The 25,781-nt window shown below is 36.4% G+C and overlaps 1 protein-coding gene across 1 annotated transcript; it reads left to right on the top strand.

Annotated features, from left to right (window-relative positions):
- The first annotated feature begins 2,812 nt into the window (after positions 1-2,812).
- Positions 2,813-5,310, top strand: LOC133517572 (uncharacterized). Its single transcript, XM_061850890.1, has 2 exons — positions 2,813-2,987; positions 4,068-5,310. Exons 1-2 carry the CDS (start codon positions 2,980-2,982, stop codon positions 5,308-5,310), a joined length of 1,251 nt encoding a protein of 416 aa, XP_061706874.1. The 5' UTR covers positions 2,813-2,979.
- Positions 5,311-25,781: the final 20,471 nt, after the last annotated feature.

Here is a 25,781-nt window from a genome sequence, read left to right on the forward strand (position 1 = left end):
TTTCGTCACTCGAAAATCTGTGGAAAGGAAAACAGTTCACCGAATAGTTGATATTTTTGAAACACAAGTGGTATATGGTAGTGGTATTGACCACTCGTTTTCAATTCTATTATTTGAATTGAAATGCCAATTAGTATATATTGAAGGGAGCCACACGAAATCGTGCAATATTAGAAATTCAAAAATCGGCCCACAGAAAGAATGCGGTAAAAGGGCTGGGGAAGTGGACGTGGCACTCTGCACAACAAGTTTCGAGACCCTTGCTATAGGTAAATAAAGCATATTGCTAACCCCTTTTTTGTAAGTGTCTCATCATTTGCTAACCCCATGTTAACCCTACGCAACAGCAATCGGTTAAAAATTAAACTGGCTCGCTCAATTATTGTACTTTAATTAACTACTAATTACTTAAGTAATTGTTTCTCGTAAATGCAACAACGGACAGGTTTGTCTTAACACGTGCCTGATTGTGTCACTGATATTTTCTAAATAGAAGGTAAATGACTAAAGTCACATTCGTTTTACGTACCGTTGTAGCCTTTATTAATAGACATGTGGGCCTCAAATCGCGTAAACAGTGCGTGGACTTAAGGCTCCGAATTACTTAAAAGAATTGAATAAAATATACATCAAAGAGCCGCTTCCGCACTTATGAGTTTTAAGTGAATTGTAATGTGCGTTTCCTGATCTTCAATGGAGATATTGCAGCATATTTAATAGCTATTAACTCATACCTAGTTCTAACTAAGTAAGTCCAAAATTTGACATTGGTTGTACAGCAGAGATGTAGTGTAGGGACGCCCGGCAGAAAACAGGCGGGCTGTCTATCGCATGCTGCGTTCATTCAGCCCAATTCCCTGTAGTTGGAGCTGCAGATTTTTCCATACCAATCGTCCCACAAATCTTCTTGTTTTCCTGCAGAACAGAAGGACATCTTTAAGTTCGATTTTCAGTCGTTTGTTTTCTTTTAGTGTGTTTCTACCGAATGTATTATATCGCAGTGCCGCGTAATACATGATACATTCTGCTAGTAGATGGAAGCTAGTTTCCTCCTTACCACAGTGTGGACAGGAGGCGTCTCTATTTATTTCCATTATCTTGAGGTGTCTGTTGAGTGTTATGACCAGTGATAATAACCGTCATTAGTCTCAGACTGCTCTTACATAGTTTCAAAAGATACCTGGTTCTCCTGTGATCATCATCTTCGACTGTCTGCAACTAACGAATAGAATCAGGCACTTTGCGGATATCCATATTAATTAAAACAAAAAATATTTGCTAATCCGCGAAAAGAAAACAAGTTAGTCAATCAGTGCTAACCCGTTATACTTACGAGTACCTATTTGCGTAATGTTCTCACAAAATACGCAGGTAAGTATAACGGGTTAGCACTGTTTGACTAGCACGTTATCTTTTCGCGGATTGGCAAAGTAATATTTTTTGTTTAAGTTTGTTAATTGTCTGCAACTAGTCTCTTCTTTCCATTTTCTCTGTGTTTCCATTTCTTTTACCTTCTCGATTGTACAGTAAGTACCTCTATTACCTACGGGATATTGTTGCATAAGCCTCGAGTCCTTTGAGTCCTCTGCTGTAAGACTCGACACTGTTTTTCATCTTATTACATTATAGACTTAATCGCGTATTAAGGTTTAAAACTTCCGACGCTAACTTAATACGCGATTATGTCTCGTTTCTATAATTTAATAATTGTATAAAAATCGTGAAAGTATAAATCAGTGTTCTTTTCAACTCTTTTGTAGAGACTTGATCATCAGAAAACTTCTTATTTTTTTTTTTTTTTTTAAATACGTATTCACATAATATTATGGGTTAAGTACTCAAATCATACCATACCATAACGCCAATTATATTTTTAAATTCGACCCGGGTTTTTTTTCTATTCATAATTCTATAAAGTTATTTAAGTACAGTCTCGTTAAAATGTGTCGTGTACTTCAAAAAGTAATTAGTACTATGGATAGGACCATGGGTACGTTGATGAGCTAAGTAGGTACAACGTAGGTAGGCAATGTATATATGTACGGAGTCAACAGTGCGTACACGAGGTGTCATTTTACCCCACTTGACCATGAGTGTTATAAGATAGGCCACGATGACGTAACCCTATTCCAATATCAAACTATAATGTTATTGCACATCTAGTTTTACGCAAACATTTGATTACGAAGTATTCCCTGTAGATGTAGACCCTAGAATAGCCTCGCCAACTTGAATCCTATCCACCTTTAAATATTTAGTACGAGTATACGCTATTAATAAACTGTTTATATCAAAAAACCATTATAAATAATTTCCGTACAATTTTTTTAAGTACTAAACTGCCTGTAACTAGGAAACTAGAATCCACAAAGTGGTACCTTTTGCTAGACACTATCACAAACAACACCCAATTGATAAACCTCTCAATTTAGCAACAACCTCAATTAATGCCGAATCGACTCGATTAAGGGCAAACATATTTTGCCACATAACTTCCCAAACCTAGTATCTCACTCCACAGTAACTCTAAAATACTCTAAATGAACCTTAAGCCTTGCGTGATACAGTTCATCTTTAAGTGACCGTGGAGTAGATACGAGATTCTGAAAGGGATCGGGTAATTTTTAAGCCTAGTTCGGAACCTAGCTGCCCTTGGGTTGCCGGCGACAAGTTTTAGGTACACTTCAAATACTTAAGAGCACAGTCTAAGAAAATACAGTCGGTCGACGAAGGCGTCTAGACAGGGCAATCGTGCGGGGTGCGAGGAGCGGGGGGCGGGAGTCGGTCCCTGAGTTTCATACGCAGTTACGCACCATTGTTAGTATTCAGGGATATGATTTTGAGCGCTGACGCGTGTCTTGTAATTATCAATCAATTTGTGCAAGATTAAAATGGTGCATACGACATGTGCTGTGCGACAATGCCTGTCGTCTTCTTCCATAAATAAAGAACTGCGATTTCATCAATTTGTCACGCTCAATGAAAAGGTAAATATGAATATTGTTTATATTATTTAATTTTATAGTGCCTAATTTATAAATTTTCTCATGTCATGCTAACGTAAACAAAATGGCGGATGTAAAAGCGTTACGCTTGCCAGTAAAAATTGAAATACCACAAAAATACCACTAATTGTTTGTTTTAGTGTAAACAAAACAACAATCATATGATATTAAATTTTAAATTCAAAATGGCGGACATGTTTTATAGCTTATTTTAAGAAATTACGAGTAGTTTTAAGACTACCTAAAAAGCAAGAAATTGTTTCTTGCTTCTGTTTCTATATGTATCATGTAGTATTTGATGTTTTTATTATTATTGAGAGTCCTCGGGGTGCCGATTACAGAAATGACATCCATTTTGAAATCCAAGATGGCGGTAATTATTTTTTCTTAAAAATCGATATGGGTGTCATATCCGAGGTTACTCGGGGTTCCGAGTACGAAAATGACGTCCATTTTGAAATCCAAGATGGCGGACATTAATTTTTCTTAAAAATCGATATGGGTGTCATTTCCGAGGTTACTCGGGATTCTGATTACGAAAATGACGTCCTTTTTAAAATCCAAGATGACGAACATGATTTTTTCTTAAAATCAATATGGGTGTCATATCCGAGGTTTCTCGGGGTTCCGATTTATAAAAAGGACGTTCATTTGCCACCAGATGGCGGACCTGATTTGTTTAAATAAAATTGTATGAAGCGGTGGTAGCCGAGTGGATATGACGTCCGACTTTCAATCCGGACGTCGCGGGTTCAAATCCCGGCTCGTACCAATGCGTTTTTTCAGGACTTATGTACGAAATGTCATTTGATATTTACCACTAGCTTTTCTGCATACATCTGCGAAGAAATTCAATTGGGCTAGCGTGGGGACTGTAGCCCGAGCCCTCTGGCATGAGAGGAGGCCTGTGCCCAGCAGTGGGAAGTATATAGGCTGAATTATTATTATTATTTTAAAATTGTATGGACGTTTAAACCTAAAATTATAATTTTTGTATCGCACCTGTAGAAAAGTTTAGATGGAAGAAGCACACATTTTAAGTGCTCTGTATTTTCATTTCAGATCCAAATTGTGGGTGCAAGCTTGTAGCAGACCTGATTTACTTGAAAGAAGTTTCCAGAGTCTTACGTATATGCACATTTGCAGTTTGCATTTCGAAAAGCGTATGTACAGCAAGAAAACACTAAAGAGAACAGCTATACCAACTTTATTTTTACCAACCCATACCACAGCCCATACCCATTCACAGACTGATCCTGAAGTCAACATTTTAGATGATGTAATATTGCGTTCCTGTGACAAACTACTTATTTTAAAACCAAAAGCCACTCAAACTTGCCATAAATTAGCAGGTCCATCATCACAATTTGCAGAAACCACCGATAAAACTAAATATATAGGTATTGATAGTACTTCGCAAACACCAGCAAGATTGACGGCCCACATCCCCCGGAAAAGAAAACTCAGAGACCAGGTATCCAAAATAAACAAAAAGCTAAAATTAACTGAAGAAAAATGTCAAGAGATTACTGAGAGTCAATTTCTGAAAGGCTGTGATAATTTTTTATCGCCTAAGTTAAGCGCGATCGTAAAAGCGCAAATTTATTTAAGACCACACTGTAAAAACAATAGATATAGCAGAGAATTTAAATTGTTTTGCCTCAATATTTACTACTCAAGCCCGCTCGCTTATCGATTCTTATCGAAGACAATTTGTTTGCCGTCCAAATCAACTTTAGCTTCCATGTACCTTCCTATAGAACCTAAAGTTAACCAACAGACGTGGGATGTTCTAATAGCTACTACGAAGCACATGTCATCTTCTGAAAAAGAATGTGTGCTTTGTATGGATGAAATGAGCCTGAAGTTGAATTTATTTTATGATACTAAGGGAAGGAAGGAAGATAAAATATTAGGATTACATGAAGTAGATGGGCAACAGAAACCTGTTGCTGCAGGGTATGCCTTTACCTTGATGCTCCGAGGTATAACGTCAAATTGGAAACAACCTATTGGCTTTTCCTTTATATCCAGTAGTAAAATTGATGATCAATTGAAAACATGGATAACAACTACAGTCCAACGTTTTCTACAGCTCGGATTTAATATACGAGCTTTCGTATCAGATTTAGGATCGGATTTTTTGGCACTTTCAAAAACATTAGGGATCTCGAAAAATAACTCATGTTTTGAGATTTATGGGCGCAAAATATACTACATATTTGACGTTCCTCACTCAATAAAGTGCGTTAGAAATAATTTGATAAATTACAACTTTGAGTTTGACGGCAAAACAGTTCGGTGAGGACATACGAGTAGTAAACATGTATGAACAAGATAAAACGAAAGATATACGATCAGCTCCTCGTCTAACAGATGCGCACATGAAGCCGCCTAATTTTCAAAAACAGAAAGTTCGACTTTCCGTTCAAGTGTTCAGCAATTCTGTGGTCGCTGCTTTACGAAATTACGAATTGGTAGGTTCTCTAAGAGTTTCTAATGGTACGATATATTTTATTGAAACCATGAATAACCTCTTTGATTTACTGAATTCAAGCAACCTTGACTCGCCGAAACCCTACAATAAACCGTATAGGGGTACTACTAACCAAGAAGAATTGCTAGACAAAGCTCAGGATCTATTAAATGATATGAGAGTTAAAAATAAAAATAACGGTCGTGATGTTACCAATACCATAAAGTTCATAAATGCTTTCGACGTAACTATAAATTCACTGCGGCAGTTATATAATGATATGAAGTCTGAGGGATACGATTACTTACTCACTCGAAGAGTCAACAATGATTGCTTAGAAAATTTATTTGGTCTCGTGAGGCAGGCTGGTGGAAATTGTCGGGAGCCCACTTGCTTACAATTCACCAGGGCATTCCGAAAAACTTTTCTATGTCAGATTCTAAATTTGTCTGGCGCTACAAACTGTACCGAAGATTTCGACAACATACTAACACAATTCGTAGAATTTACCAAAAATACACCTCAAACTCAAGTCTCTAACCAAAGTCCAGCTCAAACTCAGTCTGAAAAAAATGAGTACGATATACCCGAAGAAAATGCATTTTTCTATATCTGCGGCTATTTATTGCAAAGGTGTGTTCAAATTCACAAACGTGACTGCTTAACAATAGTAACTTACGCGTCATCTTATGCAGACGAAGAAAATGAAAAAAACGTGTACATCCGTCTGAGAGCTTATGATACTAGCCGTGATCCCTTCGGAGGATTACAAGCTCCTCCAGATGATTTTGTGGATTATATCCGTAGCTTAGAAACAGAACTGATGTCGAAGTTTACTTCGTTTACTGGAAACAACATTGGAAACAAAGTATTTCAGCATTTGAGCACAATCGAATTCAAGACCAAACCATGTGCATGCTTTCTAATAGAATTTTTGCTAAAATTATTTATCAGGATGAGAATTTGTTACATTGTTAAGTTCAACATTAGAAGTTTCAAATCTAGTAAGTCTAAAAACCGAAAATATTTGTCAGTTGCCCATTTATAATGTGTGTAAATAGTAGCCAATGTGTAGTTAACCCACCAAAAACATAAAATTAAATGTGTAAATGGGAGCCAAGTTCAATTATTAACAATATCGTTATCGACGCTGGCGACTTCGCCGACAAAAGATTTGAGATTGAAATCTAAATGAATGCCATAATATTGAATTTGGCTCCCATTTTCATATGTTAATCATTTCAATTTTGCTATTACAATTTCGAGTGTAAATAAAAACTTGTTATTTAGAAAATATAATAAATCGTAAAAAAAAAGATTGTTTTTTTATCTTAGATTCACAATCACACAATTACAGCTGGATGCCAAATTTCAACTTGCTAGGTCATATGGAAGTGGCTTAGGTTTTTTATGTTAGGTCAGTCAGTCAGTGAGAAAAATCCCGATTGTTAGATGCTTGTTCTTAATAACCGTTTGAGCCATATTTTTAGAACTTTGGGGTTTTAGTTAGCCTTCAGGGTCTTAATAAATGAACTAAATTACATAAATTTATATTTAATACATTTTGAGTTACGTAAATGAGGCTCTAAATGGTTCGCGTGATATAACACACGGCCGTTCTCTTCTTTTGAACTTGGCTATCGCGTGTCTAGATGAATTTAATGAGAAAACGGAAACTAATCCACTAGGTAAAGTATGAAATACTGAATAATAAAATTGTATTTGATTTAAAAGCTCTGAATTACAAAACAAGACTGCCATGCAAATAGTACATTGTGTATCATAGACGGTAATTCTAATTCCTATACCGCCCAAGATGCACATAATGTCAATCACACTTGGAAGTAAAAAAAAAATTGTGACTAGAGATTTTGGACTTTAAGATGTCCGCCTCACTTTTTTTAAACTTGTCATGGGTTTCGTTTTCTAGGTTTTTGGGGGTGCAGATTTCAAAAATAGAGTCTATTTTAGTCGTAGGCGTCGGCCCACTGTTACTTTTTACACTGTGACTTGAGTATAAAACACCTTGAGTTGAGCTGATTGACTTCGGTAAACATAATTTTTGAAGGCCCCGTAAAGTTCGTGTTCTTTTCTCACTCGCACTGAGCATGAGTGTGAACTGTGAACGAGATGGATGTGTGCTCGGGATCGTCGATATCATGTTTAAAAATAAACCACTAGGGTTCCGACCTTCCGACTAAACTTTCAATTATCTCATGTAAGTATAAACAGAAATTTCTTCTTCTTCAGACTTTTGACCAGAAGTATACTAAGCATAGTGTACAGCGCCATCTATCGGCAAAGTGGTTAACTAATTTGCGCAACCGGTGCATGTTGGCTTTTCAGGGATAATTTTCTCTATCATGTGAACCGGTTTCATTTTATATGAAAGGTGCCTTTAGTGTGTTCTAGAATTTTCAAGAATAATAAACACCTGCAAAGGGTATTAAATTACAAATTAAATTTGGAAATGTTTTTAGATAAGTTTAAAAAAAGTTATCTAGATAGAGTTCTGGTTATATTTTTTCTGTAATATTTATGATAATATTTATGTTATATAACAGTATTTTATATATTTAAAGAACTAAATGTCCTATAACTGTTCTGGGATTTGCCCAGTTACAGAGAGACCAATTAAAAAAACCTCTTTTTATTGTTACTTATGGGTCTTCCATTAATTACGTCACACGAATTTCTAGGTTTTGACCCCTCCCACACGTGGTCACATTTGGCAAACGGGAGGGGTTTGCCTGGTGTGACGTCACATTTTTCGAATTAGGTATTATTAATATTTTATCATATTTTTGATAAAAGAAATATAAGTAATTTTATAATACAAAACCGATGAGAAAAGAAAATTAAATGAATAAGTATAAACGATTATCGTTCCAAAACCTCGTTATTTAACTTTACAACGAATAAAAAAGAAAAATTCTATTACTGATGATGTTAAAGAGCCGTCACAGTTTGTGTCTCACATTAAATTGACTCCTTTGCATTACAACCTGGGGTTCTTCAAGAAGCGGTTATTCAGTGTTCATAGGTGGCTAGTCCAATGTTGCTATGTCCATGGGCGACGGAGATCGCTTCTCATCAGGCCGTTCATCTGCTAATTTGCTCACTATCATCACTTATAAAAATTATTCCATTTTGTATGTGTTTTTATTTCTATTTTGTCTCAATTTTCCTTTGTGCCATTTTTATTTTGTTACTGTAATAATTTGTGTTTTTGTTGAATAAATGATTTATCTGTCTATATATCTAAAACTTACACGGCCACGAAAGTCAGTTTACTAACTCTATCTAATTTTGAATAAGTATGTATAAGAACCTATGTAGGACGTAAATTATATACAAAATGACCCCTTAATTGCTCTTGGGCGTAAATTCTTAAAGTATTTCAGCTCATATTCTTTACTAATGACAACTGTGCTTCAATACACGCATTATCAATGTCCCCTCGGGTACATAATTTAGTCACCAATATTAATTCTCTCGATTGGAGTCCTTTCATATAAAATTCATATTGCAAATTTTCCATGTACCTATGTACTTGTCTTATCAACAAAAAATAATACACGCAATAATACTCTAAAAACAAATTAAATTACTTTCTTATGAAAATATTTTAATTTTAGGTTTTTTTCCAGCCCCCACACTGAAGGCCTTGATCATTTTCGTTTGTATTTTTTCATTTATTGCGTTTACGCGCAATAATACCGGGTGTATTTGGGTGAATCGACTTTTTCTTATCAGCTCGTGTAGCCAACATACCGATCAATTAACGCTCCGTAGCGAAAGAAATGCAACGGTCGCTGTCGCACTAAAATGGAAGAGTAATAAAGAGAGATGACTACGCTACGCTACGGAGCATTAACGATTGGCATGTTGGTTACGCGGGCAAACGTTGCCATTGGTTACATTTTCAATGTTTGGTCATGTCAATTAATTTCACCAAACACGAAGGGTTTCCATAAAGGGCCATCTACCAATCGTAATAGTATAACGTCGTGGTGCATTTTCTTCTAACAAACTATTCTACTATAATGTTCATTAAACCCAGTCGTCTTGTACTGACGTTACTTTGTCGTACTGATGTTTATATTATGTAACAATACGATAACTGTGGCCCTAGTGAAAAAGGGTACAAGTCTCTGGCAGTTTAGGTGTATAAGGGCATAAGTGTTATGTGCTTAACTTACACCCCTTTACACCTGCGCTGCCAGAGACTTGTACCCTTTTTCACTAGGGCCACAGGATTGTTTTTGCATCTTTTAAATCTCTGTTCAATCTCAATATAGCGTAGGTATTGACTATTGATACTTCTTGACTAAAAATAAGTAGATAACCTCATAGCCCTCATTGGTCTTACGTGATGCGATAACCTTAGATAAATGATTTACCTCTTTGCAACTGCATGTCACATTGACAGACAGCCACAATGCCTTGCAATTATTTTAGGCCAGGCAACAAATGCTCAAAAAAAATTACAGAGGAAAATGCTTAGAACACAATATTTGATTTCGTAACTTTGTTTGGACTAGTTAGGAGGTGAACATATCAAAAGTCCCCGACCGTACACGAAACGTAAGCTGATTCAGGTTAAATTAAAGATATTTTTTTATTTATCTCAAAAGAAATGATTGATTGAATGATTAACATTTTCTACAAGTTTTATTTACTCAAGTTTTTCGAATCTTGAATAGTTTCGAGATATCCTATCTCAAAAGTTTATTTTAGGGCTCTCAATTTTATCTTGATTTGATATCTACATTAGTGAAGCTACTATGCCATGTTTGGTATTTTCTTCGTATGAATCAGGAGTACTAAATTCATTTACGGTATCACGTTAACACCATTCCGAAGTAAAAACATATAAACTTTAAACAAATACCTTTTTTTTAACTATCTTCCCGCTTAAACTGCTGAACCGATTTAGTTGAAGTAGTAGACAGGACATAAAGGATTTTTTCTAAAAAAAAATCATCCCCTAAAGGATATGAAATGGGGTGTGGGGAATTCAGCCGAGGCGAAGCCGAAGCGGAATTATGTTTAGGTTTGAAGTCATGTTTGGTATCATATTCAACTAAATCAAAGATGTAAACCATATTACCAAATTTTATCTAAATTGATTCAATGGTTATTGATTCCCCATACAAATTTCCACCCCACTTTTCACACCCTCAGAAGATGATTTTGGTTATAACAACTATTTTATGGACAACTAGGACGTCCTTAAACTACGTCCATATATAAGAGAGGTATGGGCATTGTGAATGTCATCTCGCTTTGTGTGGTAGGGCACAGCCAGTGGATGTCATTCCAGATCTAGAGCAGAGCCCAACTGGGGAAGTACCTCCACCTTACAGAAAACAGCCAAATAACACTAGACCCTACCCATAGTGTTGTGTTCCTGCCGGTGAGTAAGGTTGCCAGAGCTCAACGAGGAGGGGCGGGTTTAGGGTCGGCAACGCGCATGTAACTCCTCTGGAGTTGCAGGCGTACATAGGCTACGGAGACTGCTTACCATCAGGCGAGCCGTATGCTTGTTTGCCACCGACGTAGTATAAAAAAAAAAAATCCTATGACCTGTCCCGGAACTCAAACTATCTCTACACTAAATTTAAACAAAATCGGTTTAGCGGTATAAGCGTAAAGAGGAGTTAAAAATAGTTTTTTTTTTAAATTGTTTTTAACTTATGAATGGTGTCAGTGTGATACAAATGAATTTAGCACCCCGATTTGTACGAAAACGATACCAAACACGGCATAGGAGCTTGTGATAAAATTTAGAGCCCTAAATAAACTTTCAAGAGTGGATATCTCAAAAACTATACAAGATATCGAAAAACTTGACTAAATAAAACTTGTAGCTTTCATTTTGTGTAAGTAGTCATATCGCTAAGACGCAAAGTGCCAAATTATGTGAAAAATGGAAATATGGGACCTTCAAATTCGGAGGCCTCTGATATGTTCACCTCCTGACTAGTCCAAACCAAGTTACGAAGTCAAAAATTGTGTTCCAAGCATTTCCCTCTACAACTTTTTTTGAGCATTCGTTGCCTGGCCTATATGACGTTTGCAACAATAATGTTGCTGCAGACGTCATTCAAATGCCACTTTAACCACACTTTAGCATATATTTGAAAAAAGTTTGCACCTCCTTCAAACCAAAAAAGTTTGCACCTTCTTTCCTTTTTTGTAGCGCCATAAGATTCAGGTGCAAACTTAATCGAGTGTAGTGGCTACCCTTCTAGGGGTTGAATTTTTTTAGCCTATAACTTGGCCGGGGATTTTCTCGACCGATTAGTAAAGTTTGCATCAAAATCCGTTTAGCCGTTTTCACGTGATGCGCGGTTAAATAAACAGACAAACAGATAAACAGACAAACAGACAAAAATTTTAAAAACTGTTGTAACGTGTTCTGTTATCGATTCTAAGTATCCCCAGCCAACTTTTTTTCGAATATCATACAGACTTTCGACCCTCTTCAGCTTTATTATATGTATAGATAGATCTGTTTCACAAAATACTATATGTTTTTCTTGCCACTGACACGTACCGATGTACCCGGGATAATTACTGTTAGATATGAAGATACGTGTCCTAGATCAGGGATCTCCCGTAAACAGTGCGCATTAACTATGATTGCGAACTTTCCGTGTGTGAATCATCGACATATCAACAAGTGCGATGATTTTGGGGCAAAAGATTGGTACTTATTTACCAGACAATGATATTTACAGCACCATTTGTTAACCAATGATAATAACTTGATATTTATTATAACAATTGTAGGTACTTACCTAATAATTACAACCTGACACAAATAGGTATGTGGGTACCTATTACCTATTATTAACCTTCGACGCAAAAAGAGAGGGGTGTTATAAGTTTAACGTGTCTATCTGTATATCTGTCTGTGGTATCGCAGCTCCCAGACGGATAAACCGGTTTTCGTTTTTTTTTGTGTCATAGATATTTTTATCTTTTATTGAAAGAAAACTATATTTTATCATTTTTTTAAACGATTAATCGATCATCGTAAATCCAATCTTCGTTTCGTTTTCGTTTATTGATTATAGATATTCGAGGAAGGCTCTCTAGTATATCGACTAACATTTCCGTGTGCGTGAATCATCGTCATATTAATAACAATCAACAATCGAAATGATTTTCGGGTAGTGAAGTGACGATGATCACTTGCGCCAGATAATAAGGAAAACAAAACAACGTCATTTATGACTAACTTAAATAGAGTAGGTACTTGACGATTCTGTGTAAATGAATGTTTATGTTTATATCGTAATACTTATTCTTAATTTATTAGTTACTTGTATTATTTGGCTGAATCAATTTTTTTTGTCAGAAAATTATGGCCTACTTTGACTAAAAGTGATAAAAAAATATTCGGATCTTATTTAATTATGTTTAATTTATTATATAAACAAAGTAGGTACATAATGCAATATTTTTTACCATGATTTGATATTTTATAACTTGTTTAAGAGCAGTCACCCAGGGGACAAGGTGTCCCATACTTTTGTATGAAAATAAGGGTTCCTCCACTGGGTCACCCAATTGTTTTAGTAAAAATTTGACGTATTTTTATTTCTGCCTGATCTGGCATATATATTAAGCATCTTGTTTCATTTTGATCATATTAAAACTTACAAAAGTTGAAGTAATAAGATTAAGGGCAATTCTTGCAAAAGATAAGAAAAAGGTGATTCACCCATTTGAGCTATAATGTGTTTTACCTATGTGGGTACAACTTAGTGAATTTTGAATCCTGTCATCCTGTCAACCATGCGTCCAGAACCAAAGGTATGGTACTTTTAACTAGGTTCATCTAATAATATTTTTAATTCGAAACCAAGATGAGTAGATAGGTAGCTAAACATCAACATCATTCAGCGAAATAATGTGTATTATATATTCAGGAAAAATACTCCTTTATAACGCACATATAATCAGAAAACCCATATTTCCATTTTTCCGAGAACAATAGAAACTCATACACTGATTTGTATCATAATAAATTAACCAATTTGTACCTTTACGTCTCTTATTTAAAGTCCAACTTCGTCTGACGCAATAGCCGATGGACTGTACATGAGTGACACGTGTTGTTAGACTATTAGCATATTTATCATTACTACGTCACCTCATCTACAAGTGCTCATTTGTATCTAGTATAATTTAAACCGTCTATCGGTAATAACAATGCGTAATTAAAGTTCACACTTCACTGGACTTTTGTTACACGCTTTGGTGTCCACCCAAGTGTCGTTGTGAGTAGACATAACAAAACGTATTTTTGTCTGGTATATTTTGATCCGCATATTCGTAACAACTCTGCGTAACCAAAGTTCAGACTTATAGGAGTTTGTAACATGCTTTAGGAGAACGTTGTGAGTAACAAAAACCTAGTAGGTACTTAAAGATACTAGAGATAAAGTTAATAAGATGTGATAGATGAATCATTGAATTTTAAACATTTAACAATATTTTCCATGATCCCTGGTTTTTCCGTTGTACATGAATGTAAACTAGGCGTTCAAGACCTACGTAAGTTTTTCAGGTACCTATCTGTCTGGATACTTACTATTAGCAAGTTTAGCATTGTACCTTTTCAGGGTTCAGTACCAAAAAGGTACAAAAGGAACGCTTATGATGCGACTCTGGCCGTCCGTCTGTCTGTCTGTCTGTTACATCGCTAGATATTTCAATAACCACTTAAGCTATCGATTTGAAATTTGGAATATGATAACGGCACCAATTATGGGACATTTAAGAGAAAATTTGGAGTATTTTTGATATTTCACCGACATCTGTAACATTTCTACCGCTTTTTGCTTTAAAAGTTGAATGTCCAATTCGTCCTTTATATTTTCTATGTATTTAATGAAAGCTACTTTAATTGGTTTCAATATTATTAACCAATTAAATCTATGGTTTTTTGCTCCAGTCATGGGATGTACGGCGCAATTAATTTTCAAACTAACAAATATCAATGAAAAATCTTTGGCTCTTGGTTATGGTAAAATGTTGCCAGCGATTAAAAACTGATGGTAAATACTTGTTTTACGGGATTTGTCTATACCATCCCATTACTGGTGCCAGTTCCATTATAGGGGTGTTTACTATAGTTATGAACAACGCTTACCCAGACACATTGAAAGTATTATTTTTTTTTTTAATAACTATGGGAAATGCCCAATATGAAGAGGGGGCAAAATTTCAAAGTCTGGTGACTAGGTCAAGTGGGGTATCATTGGAAGAACTGAAACTAATCATTCCAAAACATTTTTTTACTATTTATTAGTAGTAGAAAAAAATATTGTATAAAAAATATAAAAATAAAGGAAAATGTGAAAAAAATACTTTTGGATTTTTGTGGTTTGCGAAAATATGACTCAATTTACGATAAAAAGCATCATCATTTTTATCCTAATACTCAAATTGTATGATAACAAATCGTATTAATCACAGATACAATGCGTCATGGCGCCAGGACTTTTGAATCATAGATTTTTAACAGGGAAATACAGACAATGCTTAGTCAGTAGTAGCTGTAAAAGTACTGACCGTTAAAAACGATGACAGTATTATTGTATGACCGTTAGTAGTGTGTATGACCTCATGTTAGTGATGACATTAGTAAAAGTTATTGTAAAAAAGTAGAAAGGAATTGCTGACAATAAGTGGGAGCGGCGAGATGACGTGATGACCGACATATTGTCTAGACAATACGGCATATAGGTATATAATGCTTTAAGGTAAGTACAACCAACGTACAGATATATTTTAAATACTTTTCCAAATATATCTGACTTTACAACCTTTCAGTATTATAAAACCTGAAATTTTACATATGATTTGGAAGTATTGCAATATATTAATATAAATCTAATATGGCTTATTCCAAAAAATACAAAAGAATAAAAAAAAATGTGATTTTACCAATTCTACGACACAATGGGTGAAATGCCATTGCCATACATCACAAAAAAAATAACTGTCATAATATAATGACATTGTCAATTAAAGACGACGTATCGATTGAAATTCAAAACTATTAGAAATTTATTTTCATAATTAAGTTACTATCTAGCAGTATCTACTAATCGTTTTTAAATGTACAAAGCCGTATAGATCGATGAGGTACATACTCCTCCAAAGTGTACCAAATACTGTTTAGTCGCTTACCTACTGCAAAAATTATTCGTCGGAGACATCGGACAAACATTTAATTATATTACATTCGTTAGTATTTATCCGTCGATCAGTTGTATCCGTATGAAAGCCTGGTGTCGTATTCATTCATCAGTATCCGTTATAATATCCAAATCGCCGTAGAAATCTGATATTTTATCAAAATTGTTTTAAAACAACAACGGTCCAGTTTAAAACATTGACAATGACAGACAAAACCAGATTAATTAAGTCATGTTTTTTTTTTCTATCGAGATGAGACTTAACTTCTAGCGTAGAACTGGCGTTACACCGTTTTAGAATAAGTACACATAATCACAAAAAAAAATTAAATACAAAGCCTAGTGAAAAAAATAAACTATTAGTGTATTCCTCGTTTCAATTAAAATGTAGAGAACCAATAAAATTGTAGGGTCAGAAATATAAAATGTCAAATCATCTCTTTTTGTTAAGTTATTAGAGAAGATACTTTTGACTCGAAGTCTGATCAGCTACATTTGATACTGACTTAACTTAGATATTTTTATCTGACCGTGGAGCCGTGCAACAGATAAAATTATAATTTAGGTACTTTTTAATTTACAATAGTGTTCAATAAATAGCGGATACGGATCTACCAGCTACCAGTGTACTTCATTATTTGGTCTCCCAGGTACAGAGTTAGCTGCAAAGATAACTCAGATAACTGACCCCCACTACATAAACATTTAATTTTGTTTGCAGGCGGGTCGACTATCTATGCAGCTGACTGTTGGATATAACATTGCACTCTCAGCAAAGGCTGGTTTCTCGGACGCGGACGGTATTATTTACATACTCTATATATGATGTTCGTTAGGTCATGAATATACTAGGTATCTTCGGAATTCTAATATATTCAGCCACAATGTCTCTGCCTCTTTATTCCTATTACTATGCCTACAAAAATATCCTTTAAAAACAACACTATATGTGGCATTAAATGGATTTGTATGAAAAAAAAAAAAATACCAATTTGCGAATGTATTAAATGTACTTAGCCCTATGCCGAAGTTAACGGAAACACCATGTATATTTAATATAGACGGTATCAGGTACATCTATTGTATTAAGACATTTCAGTCCAATTAGAATGGCGGCCCTGCATGGGCCGACCCCGGAAAAAAGACAATTGAACGTTGTCATTGACGTGGCATTCGATGTGTGCTTTAGGGAAAAAGGTCAATGTTGTAACTATGTTAAATCACTAATCTCTGCTTATCGTCATATTATTGCTACAGTTAAAATTACAGACGTAATGATGAAGAAACAGTGTTTGACATATATTAACTAGTGTCTCTGTGAGCTGTAGACCTCGTGAGCATAACTAAAAACTAAATAAGGTAGCTATAGCTACGGCTAAAAAAAATCTAAAAACTGTATGGAAACATCGAAAAATCCGGACATACGAAAGTCTGCTCAAGCTGAAACGTCTGTTCGCTAACGCTCAGTCAATTAATTATTTTAAATCTGTGCGATCTCTCTTAAAACTAAGCCTAGGGAGAAATCTCACACCTCGAAAACTTACTTTAGGTTAAGGCGTAGCACAGAAATGGACATCATATCCATGTATTCGAAAAACTACTTTACCCTTAAAACTTCCAGCGTTATTCTAGCTGTCTAGCTTCCAAGTAGGCCTAAAAACAAGTCCATACACATTAACGCGCAATACAACTGAAATGTCAAATCTCATTGCGGAATTCGAATTTCGAATCGAGCTCGAAACAGTGACGTTTGGCAATACGTAGTTGATTTTCGTTCAGTTGACGCAACATTTCATAAGAGTGAAATTCATAATATCGAGTAGCAATGGCAGCTTGCCGACTGTCAAGGTTGTAACGCAGTATTGCATCTTCGTGGTTAACACCTTTTATTTGGCTTTAATTAGGTGTTATTTTAACACAGTGTACAGTCGACGTCAAACATATACCACTATTGCACCTTACTCCTTTGTAATAAGACGAAAAATGTAAATATAGTACGAGTATCTACGTGTCGGTCAGCGACACTAAGATGGGGCGTAAGCTATACCTACTGCTATGGTATGGAGTACGGACCAGAAAATAAATCATACATTAGGTAAACAGGTTTTCATGAGTTTTTATATCGAGTCAACTTTAACCTTAATTTGTTTGGAGCCTGCAAATATAGCCTAGCCCTGTAAATATGTACATATAGCCTAGTTTTCGTGTGATTTTTTTCATAAACTTAACGTTGATTAAACTACAATTATGCATTAGACCGTTAATATAGGTACACCGCTGGTCGTTGTGTCTTTTCAATAGATAGACAGTGCCGGATTAAGACATTGTGGTGCCCTAAGCATTTCTAGACCATGGTGCCCCCTCATCAAGATTACATTGAATTTTCTTGGTAAATTGGATGACGTTTATTACCGCATTACTTCTGAGAATAGAATTTTCAATCCGTCACATCATTTTATCACGGAAATTGACAGAACTGCAGTATTAATGTTCCAAGAGTAGGTAAGGTCAAGTGTAAGCAAATTCGAAGACCGTGCTTCGCATAAGTCCGGAGGCCAAGCCAACCATGGTCCAAGTGTAAGCGAAGACGTAAGACATAGGCAGTATTCCGCACAGGATTTTGGAACCTCGAGAGCTTTCCTGCGAAGCTCATTCATGTGAGGGCAAAGGCCGAGCTTCAGTAGGGGCTTAGCCATTGGCCATTGATTTTTGTCAGAACAAGTACCAATGGCCACAAATGTTTTAAATAGCAAATTATTGTTTACGAAAACGGGACTTAATAGGATAAGTTTTAAAATTACCTCTAACCAGACGTTTCAAGGCCGGCGTTGTCCCCATGGTCTCGGAGAAGACTGTGTAAAGTCGACATCATTATTTTGACGTTGGAGGTAATTTTAGAACTTAATCAAACGCGAATAAGTCTCGTTTTCTTAAATAATAATGTGTCACAATTAGGCCAATACAATTAGATTTTTTCGACCTAAAAATACGTGTAATCCGAGTTTGCTCCATTCCAGGAGGTGTGCATAAATATTTCCTCTTTTTCAGTTTTTTTGCTTGTAAATCGAAAACGGTACGGCCGACGGAAAATTTGTTCTAATTACAAGTATTATTAAAATTGATATCTGAGGATCCGAAATGTAATTTAACTATGTTCTTGCAATAAAATATATTGATTGATTGATTGATTTAAGGTACCTTAATATGTATTCGTAGTACCTAAATTGTAAATTACCGAATTGTAAATCCGAAAACGCTTTCTTACCAGTGTCTGATCCACCAAGTGCTATTGTAATTGATAGTGGGTTCCTTCTACATCAGGGGTGGCCAACTTGATTAGACCCAAGATCTCCTGTTTACCGAAACCCTGTGCGATCTACGTAATTGGTATTTCGTGAAACTTTAAATGAAACTGGTCTACGTATTTATATTTTTTGCCTTGCCACGATCGACTGGACTAACAGTCGCGATCGACCGGGTCGATCGCGATCGACCTGTTGGCCACCCCTGTTCTACATCAAGTGGTTTGGCAATCCAAAGGAAAAAATAATCTCCTAAGGATCCCAAAATGTATGCACACCTCCTGGGATAGAGCAAACTGGGATTACACGCATTCAGGACCAAATAAATGTATTAAAACAATTTCCAGCTTGCTGGGAATTAATTCCTCAAAATATTTTTTTGGATCTAATTTGATTGGCCTAAATCGTGAAGGTGTTTTTAAAGGCAAAGTCTAAGGCTGAATGCGCGGAGCGTTCGATCAGCGCTTACGGATGAGGCCAAAGGTCGAGCTGGAAGAAAGCAAGGCTTGAATTTGACCAATGACGAGGTATGAATAGCTAGACGTCCGCAGCGTCAGATCGCGGCGCGTTATCATATAATACAACTAATGGCGAGGTGTGAGCAAGGCAGCCCAGCTGCGAAAGAGGACAGCATGGATTTGGATTCATGGCCAAGCGAAAGTGGGGCAGTTTGCATAAAGTAATAATAAATAAAATAAAATGTTTTTATTTAACCTCACAAAAGATAATTTTACAAAATAAACTTAAATATTTTTTATTTTTATTTTATTTTTATTTATTTTTTACCTTTGCGAGGGACTGGAGTCTGAACTAGGTTAGACCTGTATTACAGATCTCCAGGCCCTCACCCCGGAAATACAAGTTGCAATTATATAGTTACACTAAAAAAATGACTGACAATGATAATTTATGAGGTACATAAAAGTAAAAAAGAAAAAAATGATGAAAATAGGGTAGTGTGCATGCCTAATTTAGTTTATAATACGTGTGTTATGTGAGTGTGTGTGTGTATGTATGAGCTGAAAGGAGATCCTCAATTTCTTCATATGTCAAAGTGACCAGCCAGTTTGTTACTTTCAATTTGCATTCTCTAAATGTCAATTTAGAAATTCCAAGTAGCCTATTTATTTTGTTATATAATTTTGGGCTCAGATAGTGAAAAAGCCGTCCTGCTAGTACCAGGCGGAAACTATGAACCTCACAAACATGGTCTCGACGACGCCTTTTCGAAGTACCATCCTCTATAAATTCAAGTGTTTTATGTTTCCTTATAATGACCTGTCTAATAAATAAATAAACCTCTTACTGTTAATAGTTTGCATTCCTGATATAGTTTAGAAGTAGAAGGCCTGGCGTCGCATAAGACCTAACGCCGAACTGCAAAAGAGTGGCTTGAAATCGAACCTATGTAATCACGGTCCTCCTACTGCTCGGCCTTTGCCTTAACTCGAAAGCGCAACTTGATAAAATGCTTTTGTTTTTCGGCCTTCGCAGGGCCCTTTATTACACTTTGACAATTAGGTCGCAGGATCGCGGCTCTGCAGCAACTCGGCCTGGCCGACACATCTGGTGTGCAAGAGACCAAAATACGCTACAAAATCGGTAATCTACGTCGAGAAAATCGGTTGGCCACAAGCCCGACGGTAAGATTTTTTGGCCATGAGCTTTGATGGCCTCCGCGTAAGGTTGTAGATGTGCTTACGTGTACTCACTCTCTTACGACCCTTCATTATTAAATGGGTACTTGCACACGTATCAAAAAGTTTCGTGTACATAAGTACTACACTACGAATGCGATGCTGATGCAGCCTGCGCGTTTTTTTTTCCTATGATTTTGGTGCCCCCCTAGACGTGGTGCCCTAAGCAAGTGCTTATTTTGCTTAATGGTTAATCCGGCACTGTAGATAGAGTATACCCTATGTGAGTTATCATTTTGGACTAATACTCGTACATTCAACCCTAATTATGATGTAAAATATTATATATATATATATATATATATATATATATATTATATATATATATTGTTCCGTGAAACAAGTTTGGTTCTCTACTTGCTAAAATACCTAGATACAAATACTAACATAAAACCCAATTTAGAATGAAGAAAACATGTACATAATCAGAACGCCTGACATATTTTTTTTTATATTACTTATTAGATACCTACATACCTTTAGTAGGTACACTAGGTACTTATGTTGAAAACTTAACATTGTTTCAGCATGGATGCAATAAAATGTAACAACATGTAACTGCAGTTAAATTAGTAACTTGTTGATAACAACATAAGTTAATTTTACCATACCTAATGCTGTTATCAAATTGATATGTACAGATTTCCTCGCTCAACGTATCAATTTGATATCTAGCTGCCAGCTTTTAACTTCTTACTTTTAGATAGTTAGTTTTTTAACCTATCTTAATAAGTGAGTCAGTCATTTCAGTTTTACATGGGTAATTTAGTTTTACACAAATTGCAAACTACTTATACCACATAACATAATAATAAAAAATTGCATTCTAAAAAAAATTCGCAGCTACCCCTTTGACTGCCTGTTTTTTGTACGACTTAAAGGTACTCAGACACAGTCACTTAGAGAAAAAGTTGTGATATTAATATTTTCTATGAGAATCAACTCTTCGCGCCTAATTTTTTTTAAATTTGCCGCCTTTTTCTACTCACAAAGTAGGTGTTCCAGAGAATATGTACACGTATCTACGGGAATTGACTATTGCCAAAAATATTGCATACCTATTTGATTGAAAAGTGAAAAAATAACATACATAAATACAAATAACATATTTTTTCCTTCTTATTCATATTTATAAATAACGTCGCTAAATTACATTTACCTATGTAATTTCTTACTCCCAAGAACCCCACCGCAATTATGTCTTTTCCTCCCACAACCGCAAACATCAGTAGGAACAAATGAGCACTTAAACTTCTTGTGACTACAAGTCTGATGAAATAACTAGTCTGCCTGATTAATACTTACCTACATCTAATAAGCTTGGATCGCTTGACGCTTCAGCCTGTACAAAGATCTGGCTATCCCGTGTTCTAATCCCCACCTTTTTGGGCATTAAACACTCCCTTATCCCCATCATGTGAAATTCTCCGTGTTTTTTGTGAAAATGTAAACATATTCCGCGCCCTTCTTGATATTCGCTAGTTTCGCTACTACTCCCTAATGCCGGCGCGCCCAGCTGAATGGGAGCTCCTTAAATATGTACCTACTTACGGATCCCTTTGTTTGACATAATTATTGAAAGTCATAATGTAATGATTGTCAGATTATCATTAGTCATAATTCTGAAAACTTTTCAGGATTTTCGTAAGGTTATCCTATAGATAAGTTAGGTTAGGTTTGTTTCATGGCAATCCTGAAAAGTTACGCGTTTCTGAGAAAAACCAAATTATGACTAACGAAAATGCGGACAAACAATACATTATGACTTAAAACTTTAAGGGAAACAATAGAGACCCACCTACTTACCTTTATTTATAGTCATATTTACTCACTCATTGTACATATGTACGTACCTTATTTTGTGGCTTACTTACCTTATTTTGTGACTACGATATCTACGACTGCCCCTAAACATTTACAAAGACTTATTAACCAGACTGATAAAATAATCAGTGCACCCATTAATCGCCTACACCACAATTAACATTGCTCGACTTAGCCTCACCAAAACCGTTCCTCTCTAATTCAACGAACAAGTTTTCCTTGGCTATTTAGGCTCGCCAGTTGACTTTAAGTGACCTTGTTTAAATGCAAGAGCCTATGCAGTAAAATTTTTGCAAACGCTTGCCAATGCAACTGCATTAGGCAATTGCGTGTTAGGTTAGTAACTTAGTGTTTTCCCAAATATTAGTGTAGATATAGTCTGTTTTTTTAAACAAAAACATCTATAGCAGCAGTAATGAGACAAGACTTCTACATACACGAGTTGGGCCGAATGCCTATTGGACGAAATGCTGTTGGACGAAATACGTGTTGACGTAATACGCGTTGGACGAAATGCGAATTGAAATACCATTTGGACGAACCGCGTATTGGAAGTACAGCGAACAAATCCTTACTACATACGTACGTAATATATTTTCTATGTAAGAATCAATTGAGCGTTGCAAGAAACAATACTATTTCCTAATATGGGAATACTTTATAGTTAAACAAAATCGACCAAGAGCATGTCAGTCCATGATCAGTGTAGGGTTCTGTAGTTACCATTCTGGCAGAATAGGCTAATTAGTAATTATTATGTAGGTACATTACAACCATAAGGGAGTACCTTTGCAGCGCTTTGTACGTCTTCTTACTAAGAAGAAAAGACTCTTCTTCCTCTTCTTCCTCCTGCCCTTATCCCACGTTATGTGGGGTCGGCACAACATGTTCTTCTCTTCCATTCTCCTCTATCTTTCGTCACCTCAGCACTCACTCCTTTCTTTCTCATATCCTCTTTCACACAATCCATCCATCGTTTTTTGGGTCTACCATCCGCTCTCCGTCCATCAACATTCATTCCTAACATTCTTTTTCCTATATGGCATTCATCCCTCCTCATTAAATGCCCATACCACGCTAACCTACCACTCCTTATCTTCTCCGCTACCGGTGCTACTTTCAAACTTCCCCTTATATACTCATTCTTAATTCGATCCTTTCTCGTCACTCCACACATCCATCTCAACATTCTCATTTCCGCTGCGTGCACTCTTCTTTCATCCGTCACTTTCGTCGCCCAGCATTCTGATCCATACATTACAACAGGTCTCACGATCGTCCTGTAGATTTTCCCCTTAAGTTTAAGGGGCATTCGTGGATCGCAAGTTGTTCCAGAGACCTGTCGCCATTTCATCCATCCCGCATTTATTCTATTTTTCACGTCACGGTCGATGTTGCCGTCACTTTGGATCAATGACCCAAGGTACCGGAAATCGGAGCAGACTGGTAGGGATACACCGTCTAAGGCAATATGGGAAAAACTGGATAGACCACCGAAATCGCAGAACATATGCTCCGTTTTGGTTCTGCTTATTTTCAGTCCCACACTTTCCAGCTTTTCTTGCCATTTTCCCAGTCTGCTCTGGACCTCAAGTGCATTTTCTCCGACAAGAACAATGTCGTCAGCAAACAGCATACACCAAGGTGCTTCCTCCTGTATGTACGATGTCAGAGCATCCATAACCAGGAGGAACAAATACGGACTTAAAGCTGACCCCTGGTGTAAACCTACCGCCACATTGAACTTGTCGGTTACTCCAGCTTCAGACCTGACGTGAGTACTGGCTCTATCATACATGGACTAAATAAGCCGCACATACTTCTCTGGCATTCCTTTTTCTCTCATAGCCCACCACAGAACCTTACGGGGGACTCTATCGTATGCCTTTTCCAGGTCCACGAACACCATGTGCAAGTTCTTTTGCGCAAGTCTATATTTTTCGCACAATTGGCGAAGTGCAAATATGGCGTCCGTAGTTCCCCGGCCCGGCATAAACCCAAATTGGTTCTGTGTTATCTCACTTTCTTCTCTCATTCGTCTCGCTACTACTTTTTCCCATATCTTCATACTATGTGACATGAGCTTTATTCCCCGATAATTGTTGCAATCCTGTACATCACCCTTATTCTTAAAGATGGGCACCAGCGAACTGTTGCACCATTCATCAGGGATCGCCTCTTCTTGCAACAACTTATTAAAAAATAAAGTCAGCCACTTCCATCCATCCGCTTTCAGAAACTTCCATACTTCCACAGGTATACCATCTGGCCCAACCGCTTTCCCATTCTTCATACCTTGCACTGCCAACCTTACTTCTTCTACAGAGATCTCTTTCACCATACCTATGTTACATCTATCATTTTCTAGCACTCCACTCCAATCATTCTCTTCGTTCATAAGTTTATTGAAGTAGTTCTTCCAGCGTTCTTTTATGCTTTTGTCATCCGTCAAAATCTTTCCTGCTTCGTCTCTCATACATTTCATATGATTTATATCTCTTGCATTCTTCTCTCGTTCTCTTGCTATTCTGTAAAGGTCTTTTTGGCCTTGGGGGCTCTCCAGGAAATCGTACAATTTATCTTGTACCTTGGCCCTTGCGATTGCTATTGCTTTCTTAGCCTTCTTCTTACTTGTTAAATAAGCTGACCTCTTGATTTCTTTCTCTCTATCGTTCCCCTCTTCCACCTTTTTCCATTCTTTAAAAGCATTCTTCTTTTCTTTCAGAATTGTTCGTACATCTTCGTTCCACCACCATGTATCCCTATCAATCTTTCCTTTCCCTTTTGTTTCCTAAGAAGAAAAGACTATTCGCAATAACTCATAAACGGCTGGACCGATCATGTTCGCTATAGTTTCCATTGAAAGTATTTGTTAAGCTTATGTTTTAAGATTTTTTTCTTCATTTTTTGGCCCCTTTCAATCATCAATCATTTTTTTTCTTTCGTAGCGATTTTTTCCGAAAGTATTCACTTTAGGTATCAAAAAATGGTTGTAGAAGACCCTTATTCTTATTGAGAGACCTCGCAAACGATAACTACCCCACACCATTAGTTTAAAGCGATTTTTTTTACTGTTATATCGCCGTGCAATGCATGATTTATATATCCATGCCAAATTGGGCAAATTGCAGCTTTCTAGCACTAACGGCGATCACGGAGCAAAGCCGCGGACGGATTAACAGATGGACATGGTGTCAACCCTACGGAATCCTAAAAACAGATTATGCCAGTTTAATTAGAAAAATAAAAGTCGATTG

The sequence above is a fragment of the Cydia pomonella genome, chromosome 5 (genome assembly GCF_033807575.1).
Source record: "Cydia pomonella isolate Wapato2018A chromosome 5, ilCydPomo1, whole genome shotgun sequence".
Taxonomy (NCBI): Eukaryota; Metazoa; Arthropoda; class Insecta; order Lepidoptera; family Tortricidae; genus Cydia; species Cydia pomonella.